This window comes from Pseudonaja textilis, chromosome 1 (assembly GCF_049901715.1).
Source record: "Pseudonaja textilis isolate UNSWEBS1 chromosome 1, rPseTex1.2, whole genome shotgun sequence".
NCBI lineage: Eukaryota > Metazoa > Chordata > Lepidosauria > Squamata > Elapidae > Pseudonaja > Pseudonaja textilis.
In genome coordinates, this window is record NC_141990.1 from 230,861,812 (window position 1) to 230,881,901 (window position 20,090).

The 20,090-nt window shown below is 41.4% G+C and overlaps 1 protein-coding gene across 4 annotated transcripts in view; it reads right to left on the reverse strand.

Moving 5' to 3' along the window:
• Positions 1 to 302: 302 nt before the first annotated feature.
• Positions 303 to 20,090, reverse strand: part of HRAS (HRas proto-oncogene, GTPase) — a 75,418-nt gene continuing 55,630 nt past the window's right edge. For 2 of the 4 annotated variants that reach the window (XM_026706653.2, XM_087920912.1), the window contains exons 3-6: positions 13,870 to 14,048; positions 8,378 to 8,537; positions 7,145 to 7,269; positions 303 to 1,973 (exon numbers count right to left, since the gene is read on the reverse strand). In XM_026706653.2, coding sequence (XP_026562438.1) covers positions 7,150 to 7,269; positions 8,378 to 8,537; positions 13,870 to 14,048 — 459 coding nt within the window. In that variant the 3' untranslated portion in view covers positions 303 to 1,973; positions 7,145 to 7,149. The remainder of the gene's footprint in view (positions 1,974 to 7,144; positions 7,270 to 8,377; positions 8,538 to 13,869; positions 14,049 to 20,090) is intronic. The other 2 variants (XM_026706654.2, XM_087920913.1) reach the window with 1 other exon arrangement.

Below are 20,090 nucleotides of genomic sequence, written 5' to 3' on the forward strand. Positions count from 1 at the left end.
ACAATAAGCCATCCTGCTATTAAGACAGCCTGGATCCCGGGTGTTGAGAAAAACAGTTCAAATAGTAAATCCATCCAGAAATGAATCAGGCATTTTAAGCAACTAAAAAAAATGAACCAATGTTTACTTTTTAAGACATGTATTCCAGTGGCAAAAATGTGTGGACAACGAAGCTGTTTCCTGGGGTTTAAATATCCATAACTATTTTCATCCTGAGATACAGTGCAGGGGTGACAAAGTAGTACAGGGAGTTTGAATAAAAGGAACATAAATCCCAAAAGGTACAGTATACACACCAACACTTTTGAGAACAAAATCACTTTTAATGACATTTAAGGCTAGGTTTGGGTTCTCTTTTTAATACTCCCAACAACTTTTTAAAAAATCATGCTTGTTATCTAATTATTAGGCTGGTTTTCTTTAATTCAGCCTGTGATGAGGGGTCTGGTTGTGGTACCTTACCAGAAGAGCTTTGAATTACAGCAAGTACAGTCACAGACATACAGAGGAACTGCTCCCTGACAGCAGGATTCGGAGCTGTGCATGCAATTACGTAGGCACAGCGGCTACAAGGGAGAGTGGAGAATCGAGCAGGGACATGGAAATAGGCTCCCATGTCTCCAAAGACCAGCTCCACCTCCAAGTAGTACACAAATTTTGCAATAAGCACACCAGGGAAGACAGCCTGGACACAGGCAACAATCATAAAAATCTTGGGGAGGCTGGGGGCGGGGGCGTGGGGAGGGGAGGGGAAGACCATGCCAACAACAAACAGGAAAGCCTACATACAAGTCAACCTTTCTTGCCCACTGGATAATTCTTCCCAATCAGCCTGTAAGACACAAAGGTTGTGGAAAATAAAATACAAAAAGTTTCCCGTCTCCTAAAGATATATGGAAGGACTAATTCCCTTTGATGGAGCAGGGAATGAGCAAAAAAGGTTGGGCTCATTGAATTTAGAGTTAGAAAAATCCAAGATCCTCCAGTCTCCATCAACAGGTTCAGGTAGAGTCAATTTATACCTTTATAGGTTCTCCCGACACCATAAAAAAGGAAGAAGAAAAAAAGGCAAACATCTAAAAACTGGCACCCCTCTTTCCCCCTCCACCCCCTTCTCAAGTACTCTTGAGGATACTGTAGGCCTGAAGAGAATGTCCACCAGACTGACCATCTACTGTGCAAGAACGACGACTTGGTAGTTCTAGCACAGGGGAGACAATCTTAGCCAAAAGTTGAGAGGGGCATTAATTACCTTCCCAGTATACAGAGAGATAAATCAATGGGCAGAGACATATGGAAAAGTTACAAGTGTAATTATTTTTATGCCCTTCCTACCCCCTTCTTGAAAATGACAGCATATTCCGCTCCCACCAGTGGAATGACGGGCAAGTGAATCTTCTTGGCAGTACCTTCCAAAAAGCCTTGATCTTCCGCTGACAACCGCTAGCCTTTCAGATGGAGCCCTTCAAGCTGTGAATCAAGACTTTGCTCCCTGCCTTACATGCCTTGCAGCACCAAAGTGGGGAGCCAGTCCACCTGCAGATGCATCCAGGCTTTGCCCTTGGTGAGCTGAGCTCAAGCTGATTGAAGAAACGAGGTGGGTCTTTCCCTGCATGAGCCTCCTTTCAGACACTGTCAATCAATCCCTTGGAACAATGATGGAGATGGCAAAACCAGTGTCAAGACCACCAAATAATAACTTACTGCAATTCCTTATGTGGCTTTGTACACACTGCCGGGAAGGGGGGGAAAGGCAAAAAAAAAAAGGGGGGGGGAAGGGTGGGATTTAAACAATAAAACAGTTCCTTGCAGGCCTTGATGAATTTTTAAAACTGTCCACGTGGAGCCCCTGGGGGGACCTGCAGACACCACCCCATCTCTCCTTTCCCCGAATCCATTTGATTCTATTTTCACATCGCCTCCATTTCCATGCTACACACAGTAGAAAGCCTTCTAAGTCATAGTCGGGTCTGCTGAAAACAGAAAAAAAAAAATGCAACGAGTAAAATAAGCTGAAAAGCCTTTACAAAAAGTTACTTATTTATACAGTTCAACAATATCAGAGTACAAAAATTAAAACAGATCAATATAGTACACAAAACAATAAAACTATTAGTTCAGAAAAAAAAGTAAATCAGAGGGATCAATTTAAAATGCCAATAGTGGTTGGACCATATTGAATAACTACACACATACATGTATATTTTTTAAAAAGCTTCGTTAAATGGACCTCAGAATTTGCTAACCAGGAGTGAGGGATAAAACCATGCACCAGTGTGTGTTTGCTTCACAGGATGGCAGTTCTGAATCTGACTGTTTGCTGCTCTTGTTCAAGAACTGACCTCAATAGTTTGATTGTGGATAACAGACCCCCAGGCAGTTTTGCACTTAACATGGGATTTCAAAGCAGTAGCTCAGCAGCAAGTGGTAAATGCTTAGAATAGAAGCATTATCCTCTCCGACAGTAGCATTTCACAGAGCACTACATTTATGGAGTTGCAAAATGAGAGCTAGTGGCAACTTATAGTGCCAAGTATATTTTGCATCCGCTGAACTTATGTAGTAACTATAAAAGTCCTACATTTTGTTTTCTACATAAACCAAATTTAGATTTCATTCAAGACTTTTTAAGGCTGTCAAATCTACCTCTCCACTCACCTACTGGTGAATAGGGAAACCCTGACAATTGCCTCTGAGGGTTCCAAACTGTTACACCAATTAACAGTCATTAATTGTGATTGCTTAACCATATGCAAACAACGGACCTCATTACGATACCACTTCCTTGATCACTGCTCAGCAGCAAAAAACCACTGTCTTTTGCTGACACTGTGGAAATTTACTTACTAATGTCACTGTTGAAGTGAAAAAGGGACTGTAGTACTATTGACTAACCTCAAGAGGATGCTGTGATTACATCAGTGTTCTGATTGACAAAACAAGTGGATTACATAGAGAGAGTGGGAATTATAAGCCTTCATATTCCTGAGTTCCCTAGGTTAAATGAATTCATTGGATTAGTAGCATATACTCATTTGCTTATAGTACAATATTGTATATGCAATCCAATCTATATTATCTTCTTCTGTTTTAGATATAAGAACTCTTTCAGGTGGGCAAATCCAGTGTCCCTATTTATTATGCAGAGCACAAAAGCTCTCAAACTTCTATTTACATGCCAGCCCTGCTCTGTGAAATGTCATCGGTACACACTTTCGTCCACCATAAATTTGAAAGCATAGCTGTTTCTCACCCAGCCACTGGTGATTTGATACAATAAGAGAGAACAGAATCATCAACCAAATTGGTACAGTGGTTAAGGCACCAGGCTAGAAACCAGGAGGCGATGAGTTCTAATCCTGCCTTAGGTAGGCATGAAAGCTGGCTCGGTGTCTTTGGGTCACTCACCCATCTCAGCCCAATCTTCCTCACAGGGTTGTTGTTGTGGGGAAAATAGGAGGAAGGAACATTACATGTGCCACCTTGAGTTGTTAAGCATTCAGATACATTTATTTTATTTATATCCCACCTTTATTATTTTTATAAAGGTGGGATATAAATAAAATAAATGTATTTGAATGCTTATTTGGGTTCAGTAGTGCAGAGACAAGTATATACTGTACATCACACCTAGTTTATCTTTTATATTATTATTCTTATTTAGTGTGAGATCAGAACATGGTAGAAGACAAGTAAACCTAATATAATCCTTTATATTGTTGCAATGGCATACCTTGGGTAGCTATGAAATGGGAGAAGAGCTCAAGTACAGCATACAGTTGATTCAGTCCCAAAGAAATGTAAAATATGCATACCTATAGCTGAGTGCTCTACTTCCTCAAGGCAAACTGACATAATAAGGCACTCCTCCTAGGCCTGAGTCACCTGTGCTGCTGCTAAGCTCAAAGCATATTCTTCTCACAGCACATGTGGATATCGGGCGCTCAAATGTGCCCTGTGCCAAACTCTTCCCAAGCTCATGTGAGCAGAAATGGCTCAAACACTAGCGCAAAGACTGTTACAATGATAATGTCTCCTTCAAGTGGTTTCACCCTAAAGAACACAAGACCCAGTTTGGTGTTCTGACCAAGGCTTATGGAGACACTAACAAACAAATGTTAGTCCCCAAACCCTTTTTTCTTTATTTCAATAGCTGTGAATTAGTCATTATATATTCTATATATTATATAGTCACTGTAATAAGTCTGAAACAGTTTGTAAATAGTCCCATGGAAGTCTGCCAAAGTTCTTCGGGATAAGTCAAGCACACACCTTTAAAATGTTACCAACGACTAAATGTCCAATTAGTTATATGAGGCCAAAACGGAACACAAATTCAACACCGAGCTTCAGGTTTCAAACCCACCAGTATGAACAAAGTTGCTTCCTGCAAAGATTCCTGTCCTTTTGCTCCTCCTTTATGTCTTATGGGAGGGCCACTCACCTCCAAGCCTTACTCCCGAGTCGCCACTTTTGTCTTAATTGTTCTTGCCTTCTGGCAGCTCTGCGCACAGGCATACTGGGAACAGGCTCGCTGCTGTCAGATTCTGGAGGCTCCGCACATAACTCCCAGATGGCCCTGGCCCTATCTCTGTATCAGACGCAGGACCCTCATCTGAGTCCTCCCCGGACTCCCGGACTGACCCATGTTCCTCCCCACTGTCCGACTCTGCTGCCGTCTCCGCAGGCTGCCGGCGGACCACAACATTTGGTACAGAGGTTCAGGCACCAGGCTAGAAACCAGGAGACTGTGAACCAGGAGACTGTCCTGCCGCCTTAGCCATAAAAGCCAGCAGGGTGATTTTGGGCCAGGCACTCACTCTCAGCCCAACTCACCTCACAGGGATGTTGTTGTGGTAAAAAAAAAAACAGGAGGAAGGAGCATTAGGTGTATTTACCTCCTTAAGTTATAAAAATAATGTAGGCAAATTTCTAAATGTGTTGTGTAAATAAAACAAAATACATATGCATGTACAGAACAAAGAGAAAGTAAGAGCAGATACAAAGGCAGTGTGAACAGAGAGGAACATGAAGAACCCCATAGCCACCACCTTTGTGTCTATTATGTGTTACGCTTTTTGCCTTATTTCCACCTTGCCATAATTCTCCAAGCCTTAGAGAGAGGGTGGGGGGTGTCTTTTTGGAAAGATCCTGTTTGACATAAAATCAGATCTCTCTCACTTTATAACTAGTTAAGGGAAAACCAACTCCCTTTCTCTCCTTAAAGGAGCCCAAACCACACCTAAATAAATATTGCCAAGTTATGTTCTCCTCAGTGAAAAGGAAGATTTCAGGCAGGCCAAGGCTCTGCCTTCAGGACACAGTGTGAGTATTTGCAAAGGATGTAGGAATGAAGACACACTTGGCTGACACTGGATTTTCTCCTCCCCTCAGCCTTTGGCAGTAGCGTCTCTCTTAGGCCAAGCATTTTAAAAAGCATTTGGGATTAATCTGAAGTTTCAGCAGTAAGAGCACAGGAAGTTACCCCTACCCACCCCATCTCACATCACAGGCTACAGGAAATATTCGGAAACATCTGGATTATTTGCACATCTGGACATATACACACACACACACACACACACACACACACACACACACTTTAACAATAGCAGCTGAGCTAAGTACAGTTTAAAAACGAGGCTTTCTGGGGGATCTCAACTAATGAAACTTTACATCCATTCACTTGTAATTTTTTCGGAAGGAAGTGTTCTTTTTATAAAGAAAAAAATAGTATAACCATAGAAAGAGTAAATTGCTCTGATTCCTGATTATCTGCTATCTTCTCTCCATTGAGATTCAAGGCTACACAGAATAATCTGTTATTTACAAATTCTTTTAAAATCTATGAATCTTAATAGTCATGTTTAGAAATTTAGGAGAATGTATCTATGGCTCTATATATGTCAGCGTTGTCCAAAGACATTTCCATGGTCATGTGGCCAGCATGGCTGTATGTCAAAGTCATATGAAACGCTGCTACCTTCCTAATGAAGTGGTATCTATTTATCTAGTCACATTTGCATGTTTTCAAACTGCTAGGTAGGCAGGAGCTGAGCCAAGTAACAGGAGGTCACATGGCGCTTGAGACTTGAACCTTGAGTGCAGATGACAAGCTGGGTGGGTTTAACCACTGAGCCATCACAATTACGTGTGTGTGTATGTATTGACCCCTGACTCCTGAATAAAAAATGGATGCTCTGGCAATGAAGAGCTTTTCTTCTAATTCTATAAACTATGTACTTCCAAATGCCATTTTCTTCTCTTAGTTTTCTACTAAATAACAAATACACTGGAGGAAGGTGGAATCATTCCAATATGTTATCTATTGGTATTTCAACCAGAGGTCTCAGTACAGTACAGGTTTCAGAGCATAAAATTTAAACATCTGGATTTTGAGTGATGTCAGGCATTAACACTTCCCTATAAAATATCTCAACACATACATTTTGTTCTATTATTATTAGATCCAGGACAAACTTTGCCTCTTCAAAGTGACTTCGTGTAGCATGCAAACGAGAAACACACTGTATTATCTAAGGTGGCCATTCAAAACCTGGAGCCACAACCACCATCATTCCCCTTCAGAATCATCAATGCTAGTTAGGATGATGGAAACTGTAGCCTGAGCTAGAAGATATATATGACACCTAACCACAGAGGAAGAGAGGACTAAGGCATGGAGAGGGCAGCAGTGCAAACCTTGCCTAAGAAAAGCAACAGAAATCACCCAGAAACTTGGAAAGCAGGAGGTGATAAAAGCAAGAAAAACGGAGACATATAAAGTGCGGTATCCAAGTTAGAAGAGAAGCAAATACAGATACAGGCATTCTGTTTCAAATCGGCCTCATGGATAAAGAAAAGATGGTCAATGTCTCCTCATTCGTGACAGCGTTCTAATTCAAAATATTTTTCCCCCTCAAGAACTATAATAAAAATAGACTTCCTTTTGAGGAAGTGGCCACTTTTGCAACCAGTGACAAGATACATTCCGTCTTCTTGAAGGGGATCAGACTCATAATAACACTGGGAAAAGGAGGGGTGGAGGCCATGCATGGGTTCAAAGGAAACAGTTTTTCGGTATATAATCTGAGCAGCCTCTTTTTCTTCTAACAAAACTGCTCCTTTTCTCTCAGTGACTCACCTTGGTCATGATATTACACATTTGCAGTTCATGCAGCCTGGACCACTTTCATCTGGGGGATTCAATTTACGTAGTTTGTGCTGCCGGATCTCTCGCACTAAAGTATAGAAGGCATCTTCGACTCCCTGCAACAAGTCAATGAAGTGCTTTAAACATCATGTAATGTGCATGTATTTCCAAGACCGGTTAAAACATGTGTTTTCCATTTGCTGGTCAGTTCTGAATGCATTACTAGACCTAATCTAGGATTTGACTCAAAGAGATAGAAGCTTTCTCTCTCTTTCTCCTCAAAATACAAAAAACAAAACCATGTAATTGTGAGCTGGTAGACGCTATAGAAATAACTGTCAGAATTGGTAGACGGGACAACGGTATGACTGTTTACCAAGTGTGCCTATTCTGAATCCAAACCATAGTCCCAGAGGGCAGACTGCCTAAATTGGCAGCAAATACATGCACTTGGGCAGAACAATTTGGACAAATGGCAGAACACAGAAATACCTCCATCACTGTTGGCTGAACATTTGCCTTTGTTACTGATACTGACAACTGCTAAACCAGGCTACTTGCCAGTCATGTCCTAGCATCATCTTAACGGAACAAAGCCACACTTAATCCGAACTTGGTGTAATTTTTACTTCTGTTCCCTAATGCTCAGGATCCATTAGCAGAAACTACACAACCTGCTCAATAATTACCAGCTGGAACCCTACTAACCCAACAGTAAATGCACATTATTGGCTCAATGGAGCTAAGGGCCAGCTCCAGCCCAGTTAAGGCAGACAACCACAATAGGCTTATACAAACAGAGAGAAAGCAAGCTGCACAGCCATCTGTTTACACAATTCAGAAAGATATGTGATTTCCTTGGAGGGGCATGAGTTGGACATTTTTCTATCAGAAGAGACAGTCAGCAAAGGTGGAGTTTAAACTAAGCTTTGGTAAGTTTCTTTGTTGCCATTACAAATTCAGGGCCAAGAATTCAATACAGCAAATCTTGGGCTGAGTGCAGAACCAATGCAGATGAGCCAAAAAGCTTCCTCTGACTTACAAAGGCAACAAATGAAAAGTTCAACAGACTCTCTGGAAGATAGCTTCGTTTTCACCATAGAAACACCCCGAAGATTACATCCTGCAAGCATGGAGTAGATTCTTTCCTCGAGTGAAAGTGGAAAAAGTGAGTCTGCATGGTTTGCGCTTCCCACCCCCCTCTCCCCCACAACCTCAGTATACCTGTCTAGTTTTGGCTGATGTCTCTATGTATGGAATCCCGTAGCTCCTAGCCAGCTCCTGGGCTTGTCGCGTTTCCACAGTCCGGGCAGGAAGGTCGCATTTATTCCCCACCAATACCATGGGCACATCATCGGAGTCCTTCACTCTCTTGATCTGCTCTCTGAAACACAGAAAACAAAGCCAATGTTTCTATACAAGGGCCATGGTCTTTAAGAGTTAAATGGCATAAGAATATGATAAATCTAAGCCACAGAGAGGTTGAGTTGAGGCTTTCCCTCTCACCAAAGTCTTCTCAAAGCACAATCATCCTCTCATTGCCTGGTGTGCAACCACTTATGCGTTTGTCAGTACAACTTTTAGGCCAAAATACACCACATGCCTCCTCTGGACATTGTTTGCCTCAGAACTTAAGTACATGGGATTAGTCTCAATCCCTGCTTCATTCCTCCAATAAAGCCAAATTCTCCAATTCAAGTAAACCAGATAGGGAGGTCAGAGGTCAGTGTTATTGAGGTCAGAGTGTTCACATTTAAGATTTGTTCATTGTTAAAAGACTGGTTTTCCTGGTTCCTGGAAGAAGCTGGCATCCTAAAGAAAACACAGCTGATAAAATTTAATTAAGCAGAGTATTCATTTATGCAGATATGGAGGTGTTGGGGCAAATCCTGTAACAGGAAGATAAGAATTGGAAGGCAGATTTTGAAAGCACCAAGGCCACCAAGCATCTTTCCCCAGTTCATGCACATCAGGAACATAAAGCTCCCAGAAGATTATTGAGATGACACAGAAATGGAACAGAAAGGTGGACCTTCAGGTCGAATAAAAACGGGAGAGAGCATCCTAAAATTTTGATTTGTATCCCTAGGAATTTTGTTTTAAATTTGCAGGGGACTTCAAAAATTCTTTATATACCTTACAAAATGTCAGGAATATAATTTTGTTAATTTGTTGCTACAGAAAAACAATAACCCAGATTCCTAAGGTACCTTAAGCACTGCTATCTTTCACAATTACATGAGGTAGAATACATTTCAGATTATGCAACTGCATGAACAGATTCACACTTATGAAAACATATACCCTGATGTATTTGTTACCTTACAAAAATCTACTGTCTTTCAAACACCAAAAGCCTCAGAGCCTTACACAGAATCTCTCATACTAACTAGACTTGCCATCACACCGTATACAAAATCATGTGTATCTGCAAAATATGTGGCAGAGAAGGCAGAATAAATGCACCTGCCTGACAATGTAGCAAAAAGTCCTAAACCATTACTAAGTTCAGAAAAGAACAGCCATGTGGGACAGACAAGTTCTCTGATTTTCTACTCTTTATTTTAATAATGTTATCAAAAGTTTTAAAAAGGAGAAAAACTAATACAAACTAAGTTAAAGCAAGGGGGAAAAGGGAGGAAGAAATCAAAGAGAAAGCTAAAATGCAAGAAAAGAAAAAAGTAAACAAGAAAAGAAAGAAAAAAGTAGTTTCTGATCTTTGTTACTGTGGTTACAGGTACACTTATAAATTTACCTCTTTCTCTAAAGTTACACGTCTCTCTTCTGTCTAATCCTCAAATCATAAGCTCATTTTTTTAATGTTTTCCACAAAAAGTGCTCAAGGGATCTCTAGTCAACAATAAACAGTTATTGTCATTGAAATGTATTTTAACAGTGCAGTTATTGTCATTTTCCTAATAAAAGAAATCAATTTAAGCTATCTCAGCAAGTTCCATCACTTTCACCAGCAATTCCTCCACTGTGGATAATACTGAATCTTTCCATCTTTGTGCATAAAATGATCGTATACGAAAGCAAAATTCTATGACTTTTTCTCCAGTGTTTGTTCATCAGTCCCAAAGGATCGACCTCTGGCCTTAATTGTATATTAAACTTTTAAATCGCCTGAATCAGTCTATGTATTTGAATCCAAAATTTTCTAGCTTTACACCACTAAGCATGATAAAATTCCCCTTCTCGTTGTTCATGTGCTTTTGAAATGCTCCAATTTTTTTACTCGTAATTAACATTTCCCACCACAACTGATAATGACCAAACCCTCTATCCATCACAAGCGAAGGGCAGGTCACAAAATAGCAGAAACCATGTATAATCAGCTGGTGGCTACTGATAATTTCCTGGTAATGGCTAATCTCTTTGTGGAAATTGATAGATTCTTAACATTGTGATTTCTTCCCTGACACAGACAGCATGTTCAGCAATTCCAACTTCTGAAAACATGACAGTCAAGGGCTGTGGTTATCAGAACTCAACCTTGACATTTCTAGCAGAATTTGCTGATCCAGAAGCTCGTGAGTGTGGACGATTTAACCCACCCCCACCCACCCCGTTTTCACATAGTTCAAAAATATTCTTATTTGTATCCTGACATTCCTTCTCCTTCCAGCAGTTTCTACTTTCATTTCCTCTTGTAAGAGTTTCCCACTTTATGGCCTTTCCTTTCTATTCCTCTTCTCTTTATTATAATTATTAACCATTCCCAACTGGCCACTCCTGGTCATTTTGCATCATAGGGGGAAGACCATCCTTTCTTTCTCCTTTGAATCCTGTTATCTTCAGTCATCTTTTTTTCCGCTTCTATACCTGCTGCTCCCCAGCTGCTTTTATTGGGGGGGAAAGGTATCCAGCTATCTACCCTCATGGTACAGAAGAAGCCCTGAGTCACGGCCCTTTTCCTCCTGTCCCATAATCTGGATAGACACTCTGTGTATCTATGATATCGGGGGGCTTTTTTCCTTGTCTCTTCTCTCTCATCATACCCCCACTATCATACCTTTTTTACAGATGACCTCCTCTTACAACAGTATTTGAATTAAGCACTGAGCAGGCTGCCCTGAACCAGGAATAGAGCACAAATCCTTTGTCGGCACTCCATTACAGCTTCAGCCAGCCTGGAATCCAAATCGCCAACCAACCTGGCTACCCTATAGGTGCGGGGTGGGTGGGTTCCCTTGCTCTCCAAGGAATAAGCCTGGCCTGTTTTACTCAAACAGGCCACCCCTGGGCTCCTTGCTTCACAATGAGTTGTCAACAACACTGAGAACACTGACCCAAGAGATGTACATACTCAGGCTTATCAGAGCCAATTAATTTCCATTAAGCTTGCAGGTTTTCTAGGTGATTTGAGCAGTTTTTCTGGAAGGAAAGCTATGACTACAGATAATTCTCCAGTTACAAACTCTCGTGCCAAGTTATGGTAGCCCTGAACAAAGGGCAGGGAGGCCCAGTCTCTGAAGTTATGACTGCTGTAGTGCCCCTCTGGTCATAGGATCAAAAATTTGGGCACTCGGCAGCCCGCCTACCACAAGGGGCGCTTCAACTCCCCCATCCACCTGTTTCCAGCCCATCTCTGCCCCTTCCGACTGCCCTGCACAGCAGCAATCCTCCATGGCACCAGCTCTGGGGTCGAAGCAGAGGCTCCAGGCCTTCTGCAGTCTCAGCCAGTACACACACACACACACACACACACACACACACGCTGCCACAGCCCCAAGCACCAGCCACCCCCGCCTACCTGTGTTCCACTGGCCCTGCTGCCATGCACTCACTGGCCCTGCGCACACGAAAATGGATTGCGCAACTTGGGTAATGGCACAAGCAGCATCCTCAGGGAGAAGGGCTGGCACAGCCACGGAAACCACGTTAAGTCCAGGTCAGGTGCATTTCATCAGCAGCAGGAAGATGGCAGCAAAAGCCAGCTGGGGCTGGCAGGGCCAGCAGAGCGCAGTTTGGGAAGGACGGCAGAGGTGGCAGACGGCAGGACAGCCCAAAGGGCAGAGATGGGGGAGGGGGGGGGAATAGATGGGAGGGGGAGTTGAAGAGGAGTCCTTACATTACCAAGGCTGGGGGTGAGGTGGGGAGACTAAGCTGGGAGTGGGGTTGGGGTGAGTCCTCCCCTAACAACCTTTGGGATTCAGTTATCAATATCGATGGGGAGGGCCAGGACTGCCATCCCTGAGTAATGTAGTCACATGATGTCATGCTTTACAACCGCATCACTTAGTGACAAAAATGCTAATCTCCATTATTGTGTGTAGGTTTTCTTTTCTCTTCTTCGCAGTGAGCCACAGAAAAACATCTCCTATTTGTTTTATTTAAGACTATTAAAATCTTTTAGCTATTTCATTCCCTGCCTTACTTGAAGAAACATATTTTGTACCCAGCAATTTGGGAATTGGATCTGGCAGCTATCGCAATTGCACCCTAATTGCTCATAGGTGAAAACTGACTAATCTAGTTAAGCAAATCTACATATCAATGAGTAAATAAAAACATGTAATTTTTCCTGTATAGTATATGCCCTGGTTTAAACATTAAAAAGTGAAAATAGCTTTTATGTGTTGCAAAAGAGATGCAGGAGAACTCTTACTTCTTTCAAATCTTTAATGCAAATCTTGATTCCAGATTCAGTGAACTGTAACTTTCAGAATGGCCATGCTGACTAAGTGTGATGGGGAAAGAATTCACTAGAGACCAGTAGAGGAAAACAAGAGACAGAAAAAGAAAAACAGACTCCCTCTGTAGGCCTTGAAGTGGAACAACTATTTGTTTTTTTACATTAATTTAGAAAGACTGTGACCAACCACAGAACTTAAATTCTGCCTACATTTACCAAGGCTTTCTTTTTTTTAGGCCCATAGCTCTTTGAGAACCCATCCTTGCCTGATAAACAGAGTTCCCTCTGCATTTTAATGATGTCCCCGAGGTGTTCTTTTTTCATACCCACGAATGCAATAGCCCTTAAGCAACAGTGAAACATGTTTCAATACAAGATCTCTGAGACTAAAATGGAATGCACTGCTAGATGCAAGGCTTTTTGCCTTTGCTGAATTACATACAGGGAAGGAAGCCTGTGGATGGATGTTCTGGTTCAGCCAGTCCTAAAACACAATCTATAGGAAAAATCAGGCACAGGAGAAAGGGCATCTCTATTGACAATGAAGATGGGTGGGGGACAAAGGATGTCAGCGCCCCTGGCACTCAAAGATACTCCATTGATGACTTCTAAAAACAGCCTGAGGAAGCGCACACATTGCTAGAGCTTCCCTTGGAAAAATATTAGCAAAGCCTCAATCAATCTAGTCATCCCTCTCTCTCTTTCTCTCTCTTTGCCCTTCACAGGCAATCAATACAGGTTTCCTTCCCTTAACACGTAGAGCACATCACCCTTAATTAAGGACAAAGGGAACAAACAGGAGAGGACGTCTCCTGCTAGTCACAGCAAATGTTTGAATGGTCCCACCCTGGGACTTTTCCTGATTGAGCAGCAAGTTGCTTGGATGGCATCTCAGCAGAAATGCTGCTGGAAGCTTTCTGCTTTGATCAGACCAAGGGGAGAGGCGGCTTCTTCTTTTTTTTCCAGGATGGGCAGAAAAAAAAAAAGGGTTAGCCATGTGTCTCCTTATTCCAGATTTCCGGAATAAAACAGGATGCACGCTCTCCTTCGCAGGAGAGGTGAAGATCATTCTACTCACCTATACTGATGAATATCTTCAAAGGACTTGGTGTTGTTAATAGCGAAGACGCAGAGGAAGCCTTCTCCTGTCCTCATGTACTGGTCTCGCATGGCACTGTATTCCTCTTGGCCAGCTGTGTCCAAGATGTCCAGTAAGCAGGTCTCCCCATCGATGACTACTTGCTTTCTGTACGAATCCTGCAGTCAGGAGAGAAGTAAGATTGATTAGGAGCGGGGTCAGCCATATTGGCTTATGGTGGTTATCCCTGGCTGCCCCCCTTTTTTGCTTCTCACAAACTTAGCTATTCACCATTCGTTTCCCCTTTATTTGCAAGTTTTTGCACCATTGCCATCTTCCTGGTTCTGGCATTGCTGCTCTCTATTCCAGCAAGTCTCTCTTCTTTTCTTTCACCTGCTCTGCTTCTGGACCAAGTCTCAACTACCTTCTCCCCAGCCCCCTCTCCCTTTCATTTGCATCCCCCATAGGTCTTTTCACCCAATCTGCCCCTGCTTTGTATAGCATCTGTCTGCCTATAAATGCTCCTCTGGAGAATTCTGGCTTGGCACAGCTCCTCGGGTGGCCAGTATTAAAAACAAAGCAGTTGCTTAGAATCCACGGTTCACACCGTGGGACACTTTACTCTGGGTTTGCCAGAGCCAGCCATCTGAAACACACCGAGAACCACAGGGCAAGGGTACACAATTTTTTGATGGCCAAGGAACCACTTTTATTCCCCACCCCCCACCCATTATAATTGATAGAGGACAGCAACATTTTTAGACTTTTTTCTTTCCTGTTTTGATGAAAATTGAGAGGTTGCACTCTCCACATTTTTCAAGGTGCGCTTCAGAGAAAGGATAACAGTTCATATCACTAGTGTCAAAGCAGCAGCTCGTGTGTCAGAAGCACCAATGTTCTCCCCTGACAGACAAGGTATGTCTTTGATACCCTGCTGTTCAGGCTTTGCAAATCTATTTTCTTTACTTTATTTAGTATGTACTTATCCTTTTAAAAGTAGCTGTGCCAAAGGAGGATCACAGTCATCTCCTTTGACCAGCACACATAGAAGCTGGAGAGTAAATATGAACGTGGGCAAACACTGGATTGAGTTCAAGAGCAATATAACCGTGTCTTCCCCACCCAACCATAATATTGTCCATCAAGATAAAATTATTACTATGGAAAAAATCAGCATGGACCTGTTCTTATAGTCTATTCTTCTGGGCTAGAAGTATTCTAATTAAAAAGGCTTTTCTCCATTCCTAAATAAAACATATACCCATATCACTTGCTTTATCTTTCATTTTAAAATTTTAAAAGTATTTTTAATATTGAATAATGTTGGTCTTTTTCTTTTCTAATAATTTATTTTAAAAATTAACTACATTTTTTTCCAGATGTTCTTAGAAAATAAAACGATGACATTCACTTTCTGAAAAAGAAGTTGTAAATAAAAGGCTAAAATACTAGAAATCCAGAATTATGAGAGACAAAAATGTAACCTGCTACTGTAAAATGTTAAAAATTGTAACTACACCCAAACCTCACTTGGCTTTTTTTTAAAAAAATTAAAAATACCTAATTATTACAATTTTCAATAGGGGGACTTTCTCAATGCCTTACTTTATTTTTTACTATGTATTTCCTAGCAAGCATATAAAAGACCTAATCATAGTGTCCCTATCTCTAATATATGCTTTTTCCTCTGGGCCTTTTCTGTTATGTTGCTCTTCACCCATTTGGACTCAACGAAAAACTATCGGTGTGAAGCATCCCTACTGCTGATCCTTTTTATCTTCAAGCTGGGTCACCTGATTTCCCTCCAATGTAGCCCATGATAGATTTTATCCACCTTGAGGAATCCTTTAGGTTGTGCTGGAATAAAGGGAAAAATACCCTTCAAGACTGGTGCAATTAAGGACAGGTTAATCCTAGCTTGTTTATGAGCTGGGAATGAGATGAAGACAATGTCACAATGACACTCTCTTTGACTGCCAACGTGGTCTACTCTACCTTCATCCACATTGCCTATTTCCCTAAACTCGAATCCCTGGGACTGATGTGAACTGTTATCTAACCTTCTATGTTGTTTGTGTGAATTTTCATTGGGTTTCACCTGCAACAATGCTGTCCTGCACGATTTGCAACTTACTTGTTTGAAAAAGGGATCTTAAATATCTTAAGTGTTCAATACATCTTACACAAGTAACTTTAGTACTTTAGCAAACAAGTACATCCCTGACCTGCTTTAAAAATGCATCGAAAACCTGTTTTTCCAATGAGCCTTGGGATGAGGCGTTTTTGTGAATTGGAGCGATGACTGGTAAGGGATGGCTGAAACTGGGCTTTATATACTTCCCCCACTGCATGATATCATTGCTGTACGTTCTGCATTTTGACTGCTTGCACTGTGTTTTTAATGTAAACTGCCTTAGTCTTTCTGATCTCACAACTATGTGGCAGGGATAAAGTGAAAGGAGAGCCCCATTAGATCACCTTGACCTCCCAGAAAGAGACAAGTAAACCAGAGCCATCTGAACAAAGCGTTCAGACGTTACTACAGATGATTGTTTAAAACAGGGGTTCCCAAACTTGGCAACTTTAAGACTTATGGATTTCTACTCCAAGAAATCTCCAGCCAGCTCTGCTAAATTCTGGGAGTTGAAGTCCACAAGTCTTACAGTCGCCAAGTTTGGGAACCTCTGCTTTAAAAGCACAAAATGAAACCTTAGTGACATAGTTTCATGCTACTTCTCAACATCATCCCAAGGAGGAAAATAAAAGGTCCCATTCTTTTTGTAACTTAACCACAACTGAGAATCATTGATGAAGAGCAATTAATCTTACTTCAGATGGCCTGTCAAATGAAGGTTAATGTAAAACAGAAGGAAAAATTTCAAGACTCTTGGAATTTAATGAGGAACATAATGTAAGCAAACTCAAGGATCACTCTGGTTTGATTTTGTCAAACTGAGTTATAGTACTGAACACCACATTATAAAAAAAAGTTGCTGTTGCTCTTATGTTAAAAAACAAATAGGGCCAGGGACAATAAATGACTTCTAAGAAAACTTTTAAGAACAGACCTCCAAGTTCCTTTTAGAAATAGAAAGCAGGAAACTTTTGTAATCCATATGGCTTAAATCCAAGGCCTAAAAATACTTTAGATTTTAAATGTACTTTTCTGTAGCCTATTTGAAACTGGGATCTTCTGGGCACACTGGAACTACAATAACCAGAGTTCCCAAGGAGTTCCTGGATTTGTAGCACCCCTTGGTGAACAAATTCCAAAGGATTTTAAAACAAAAAGAAAACAAAATAAAAATATATGTGATTCCAGATGAAAGCAAGGTAATTACTGCCATCCAGGGTGAGGAAGAACAATTTTACACAGGAGAAGAGTATTTCTGTTTCATTAGCTCGATACAAACTCAAGATCTCAAATTATTCTATACTGTATTTGTAGTAGCAGATGTGCACCTTCAAAATTATAGAATTCCACATGTCCTAGGTCAGGAGTGTCAAACTGGAGGCCTGCGGGCTGGATGTGTCCCGCGCAGGCCACGCCCACCACAGCTCCGTGAAGGGAAAAACATTGCAATATGTCATGTGTCATCAACGTGACACTGGGAGTTTGACACTTGTGTCCTAGGTGAACAATTAAGACAGATTTTCCTAACCCAGTGCCTTCAGCTGTCTTGTACTCCAGCATCCACAGTTCCCAATAGCAATGCAGGCTGTGAATTGTTGTATTGAAATTGAACACTTCTCAAGAGCAACAGCTTCGGGGGGGAAAACTACACTAAAACTTTTAGAAATGCACAAAGATAATAGTATTCTTTAACTATCATGGGCTTGGAAAATAAGGAGATTGAATTAAAAGCTAAAATAACTACTAGGCAAGTTGATCTGCACCAGCCTACATTATTACCTCCACTTCGTTGCAATAGCAAAAATCTTTTTTTGACCACATCTGCCAAACAACAGGAGCCACACACATCTGGAAAACTGACCCACAGCACTGGCCCTCGAAGATGGTGGCTTCAGCTTGGCAATTGTGAGCAGAAGAGAGGAAGAGAGCCAAATTCAACTGAACCAAACCCCCAACAAAAAGCCATTCAAGCCCCTTCCCCAATTTCCTCATTTAATTTTGCTGATCAGATTTTATTACACTGCTCCCAACTGACCTTCCTGAGAATAATACAGGCTACTGTTTTGCACTTCAAAATGACAAAACCAGACACTTAAGCCACAAAGCAGAGCCCACAGGATATGCAAGTGTCTGAGCAGAGAGAGAGAGAGAGAGAGAGAGAGAGATCTTCTCCAGACAGCCTGTCCCTTTCACCAGCCTATCTATCTCCACCAAGGACAGAAAAATGCAGCAGTGGGATGTTGCAAATGTAACCTTTCTACCTCTTTCTTTGTCGGCAAATTTGAAAAAGACACCAGAGACTGCTGTAAGATGCCCCAAAGTAAAAAAGCAGGCATGAAACACAACCTTGCAGCTAAGAGCCATACTCAAGAGCAATGACACTTTCCTTGAAACATCTATTTTTAAAGTGATATCAAAAAATTGAAGGCTTCCATAAATAACAGTTGAAAAATGCCCTGTCCTTTAGAATCTACAGCTGCGTGAAAAAGTCCTGCACGCTTTCAGTTTTAAGCTGTATTTACATGTTTAAACAACTTTTCACTCATAGAAACCAAACAAAATTAGTACTTTGATGAAAATTTCTGTAGTCGGATTGAGATGCATAATTTTTATTAATATAACCAAAGTCTTTTTAAGGTCTTGAGTGAGTTTATGTGCTAAAACAAACACCTTGCATTTTCGAGAATGTTAGGATCAAAAGTAGCCAATCAGCAGCGAGCTTTGGCTGACCAATCAAAATGCACAGATGCTAAATCTATGAGCTAATCAACATTGTTACTCTCCAACTATAAATAGGCATGAAAAGCATCAAGAAATGTAATTTAGCTCTGGCTACGGGCAAGGATGAAGGCCTTTGCTTTCACCAGTACTGAGCAGCGGCATCGCATCATTGTGCTTCATAAAGAGGGTTACTCCTGTACAGAAATAGCCAAGAGAGTGAAATGCACCACAGTGAGCAGAGTGGTTGAAAAAATACCAAATAACTGGTTCAGTTGATGACAGGCTGGAAAACCAAGAAAGTTGACAAAATGACAAGATCAGGTTCTGCAACGCATTTCAATGGCTGACAGGAAGCTCACCTCTACTCAGATTACAAGAATTTGGGGTGAAACATGTGATGTAAAAGTGTGCACAAGGTCCGGTTGCAGCGCTGCGGTGGGGTGGGGAGAGAAGAGCAAGCTCTGCTCTCTCATCCCCCATCTGAGCGTTTGCAGGCCCCGGTGAGGGGCAGGTAGACGCTGGAGGGGAAGATGAAGGTGTGAGGAAGCCCGAGGAGAAGTTTGACAGCGGCGGCTGTTGACAGCTTCGAGGGAGAGCTCATTTGCTCCAATGTGCGAGTGATCGGCCATCTCGATGGCAGACTGAAGTCGCAGCGCTTTAGCCCAATGGGGAAGATACCAGAGCACGAACAGCATTTTTGGCATCAATTGATGGACTGAACTTGGAGTGAAGGAGGCGGAAAATGAAAGTCAAGGAGAGAAAGGGCAGAGAGAGATGGCAGAACTGCGAGTCTTAAATAAGAAGACGGAAGTCAAAGGGAAATGGTGATCCGGCGCTGAAAGCAAGGAACTCTTAAGACAGAGATCAAACCCGATTTAGTTGATTAAAGATTGATTGGTGTTTTGGATTTATTCTGAAAAATCTGGAGTTGATTTAGACTGATTATCTAGAAATTTGGAGTTTAACCTGATGGATCTGTGACTTGTAAAAGAAGAACAATGGAAAAAAGTAAGAGACAGGACTAAACCCGAGAATGGAAGTGACATTTTGAGATTACACAGAGAGAAGAGAAGCTGATGTAACAGACTGTGACTAAACAAAACGGGAATGGGCAAGGAAAGGAAAACAATTGAATATTACTGGACTTCTTTTCATAGAATTAATGAAATAACATTTTGATTAAGGTTTGATTGAATTTATTAAGAATTTAAAAGTTTAAATGATATGAAACTGTGAAAACTGGTGAAATACCATTTTGATGATTATTGATTGATTGATTACTAACAACTAATGAAATAAGTAAGGTCATATATATAAGAAGTGGAATATAGAATTATTTAAAGGAAACCGAACTTTACAGTTAAAG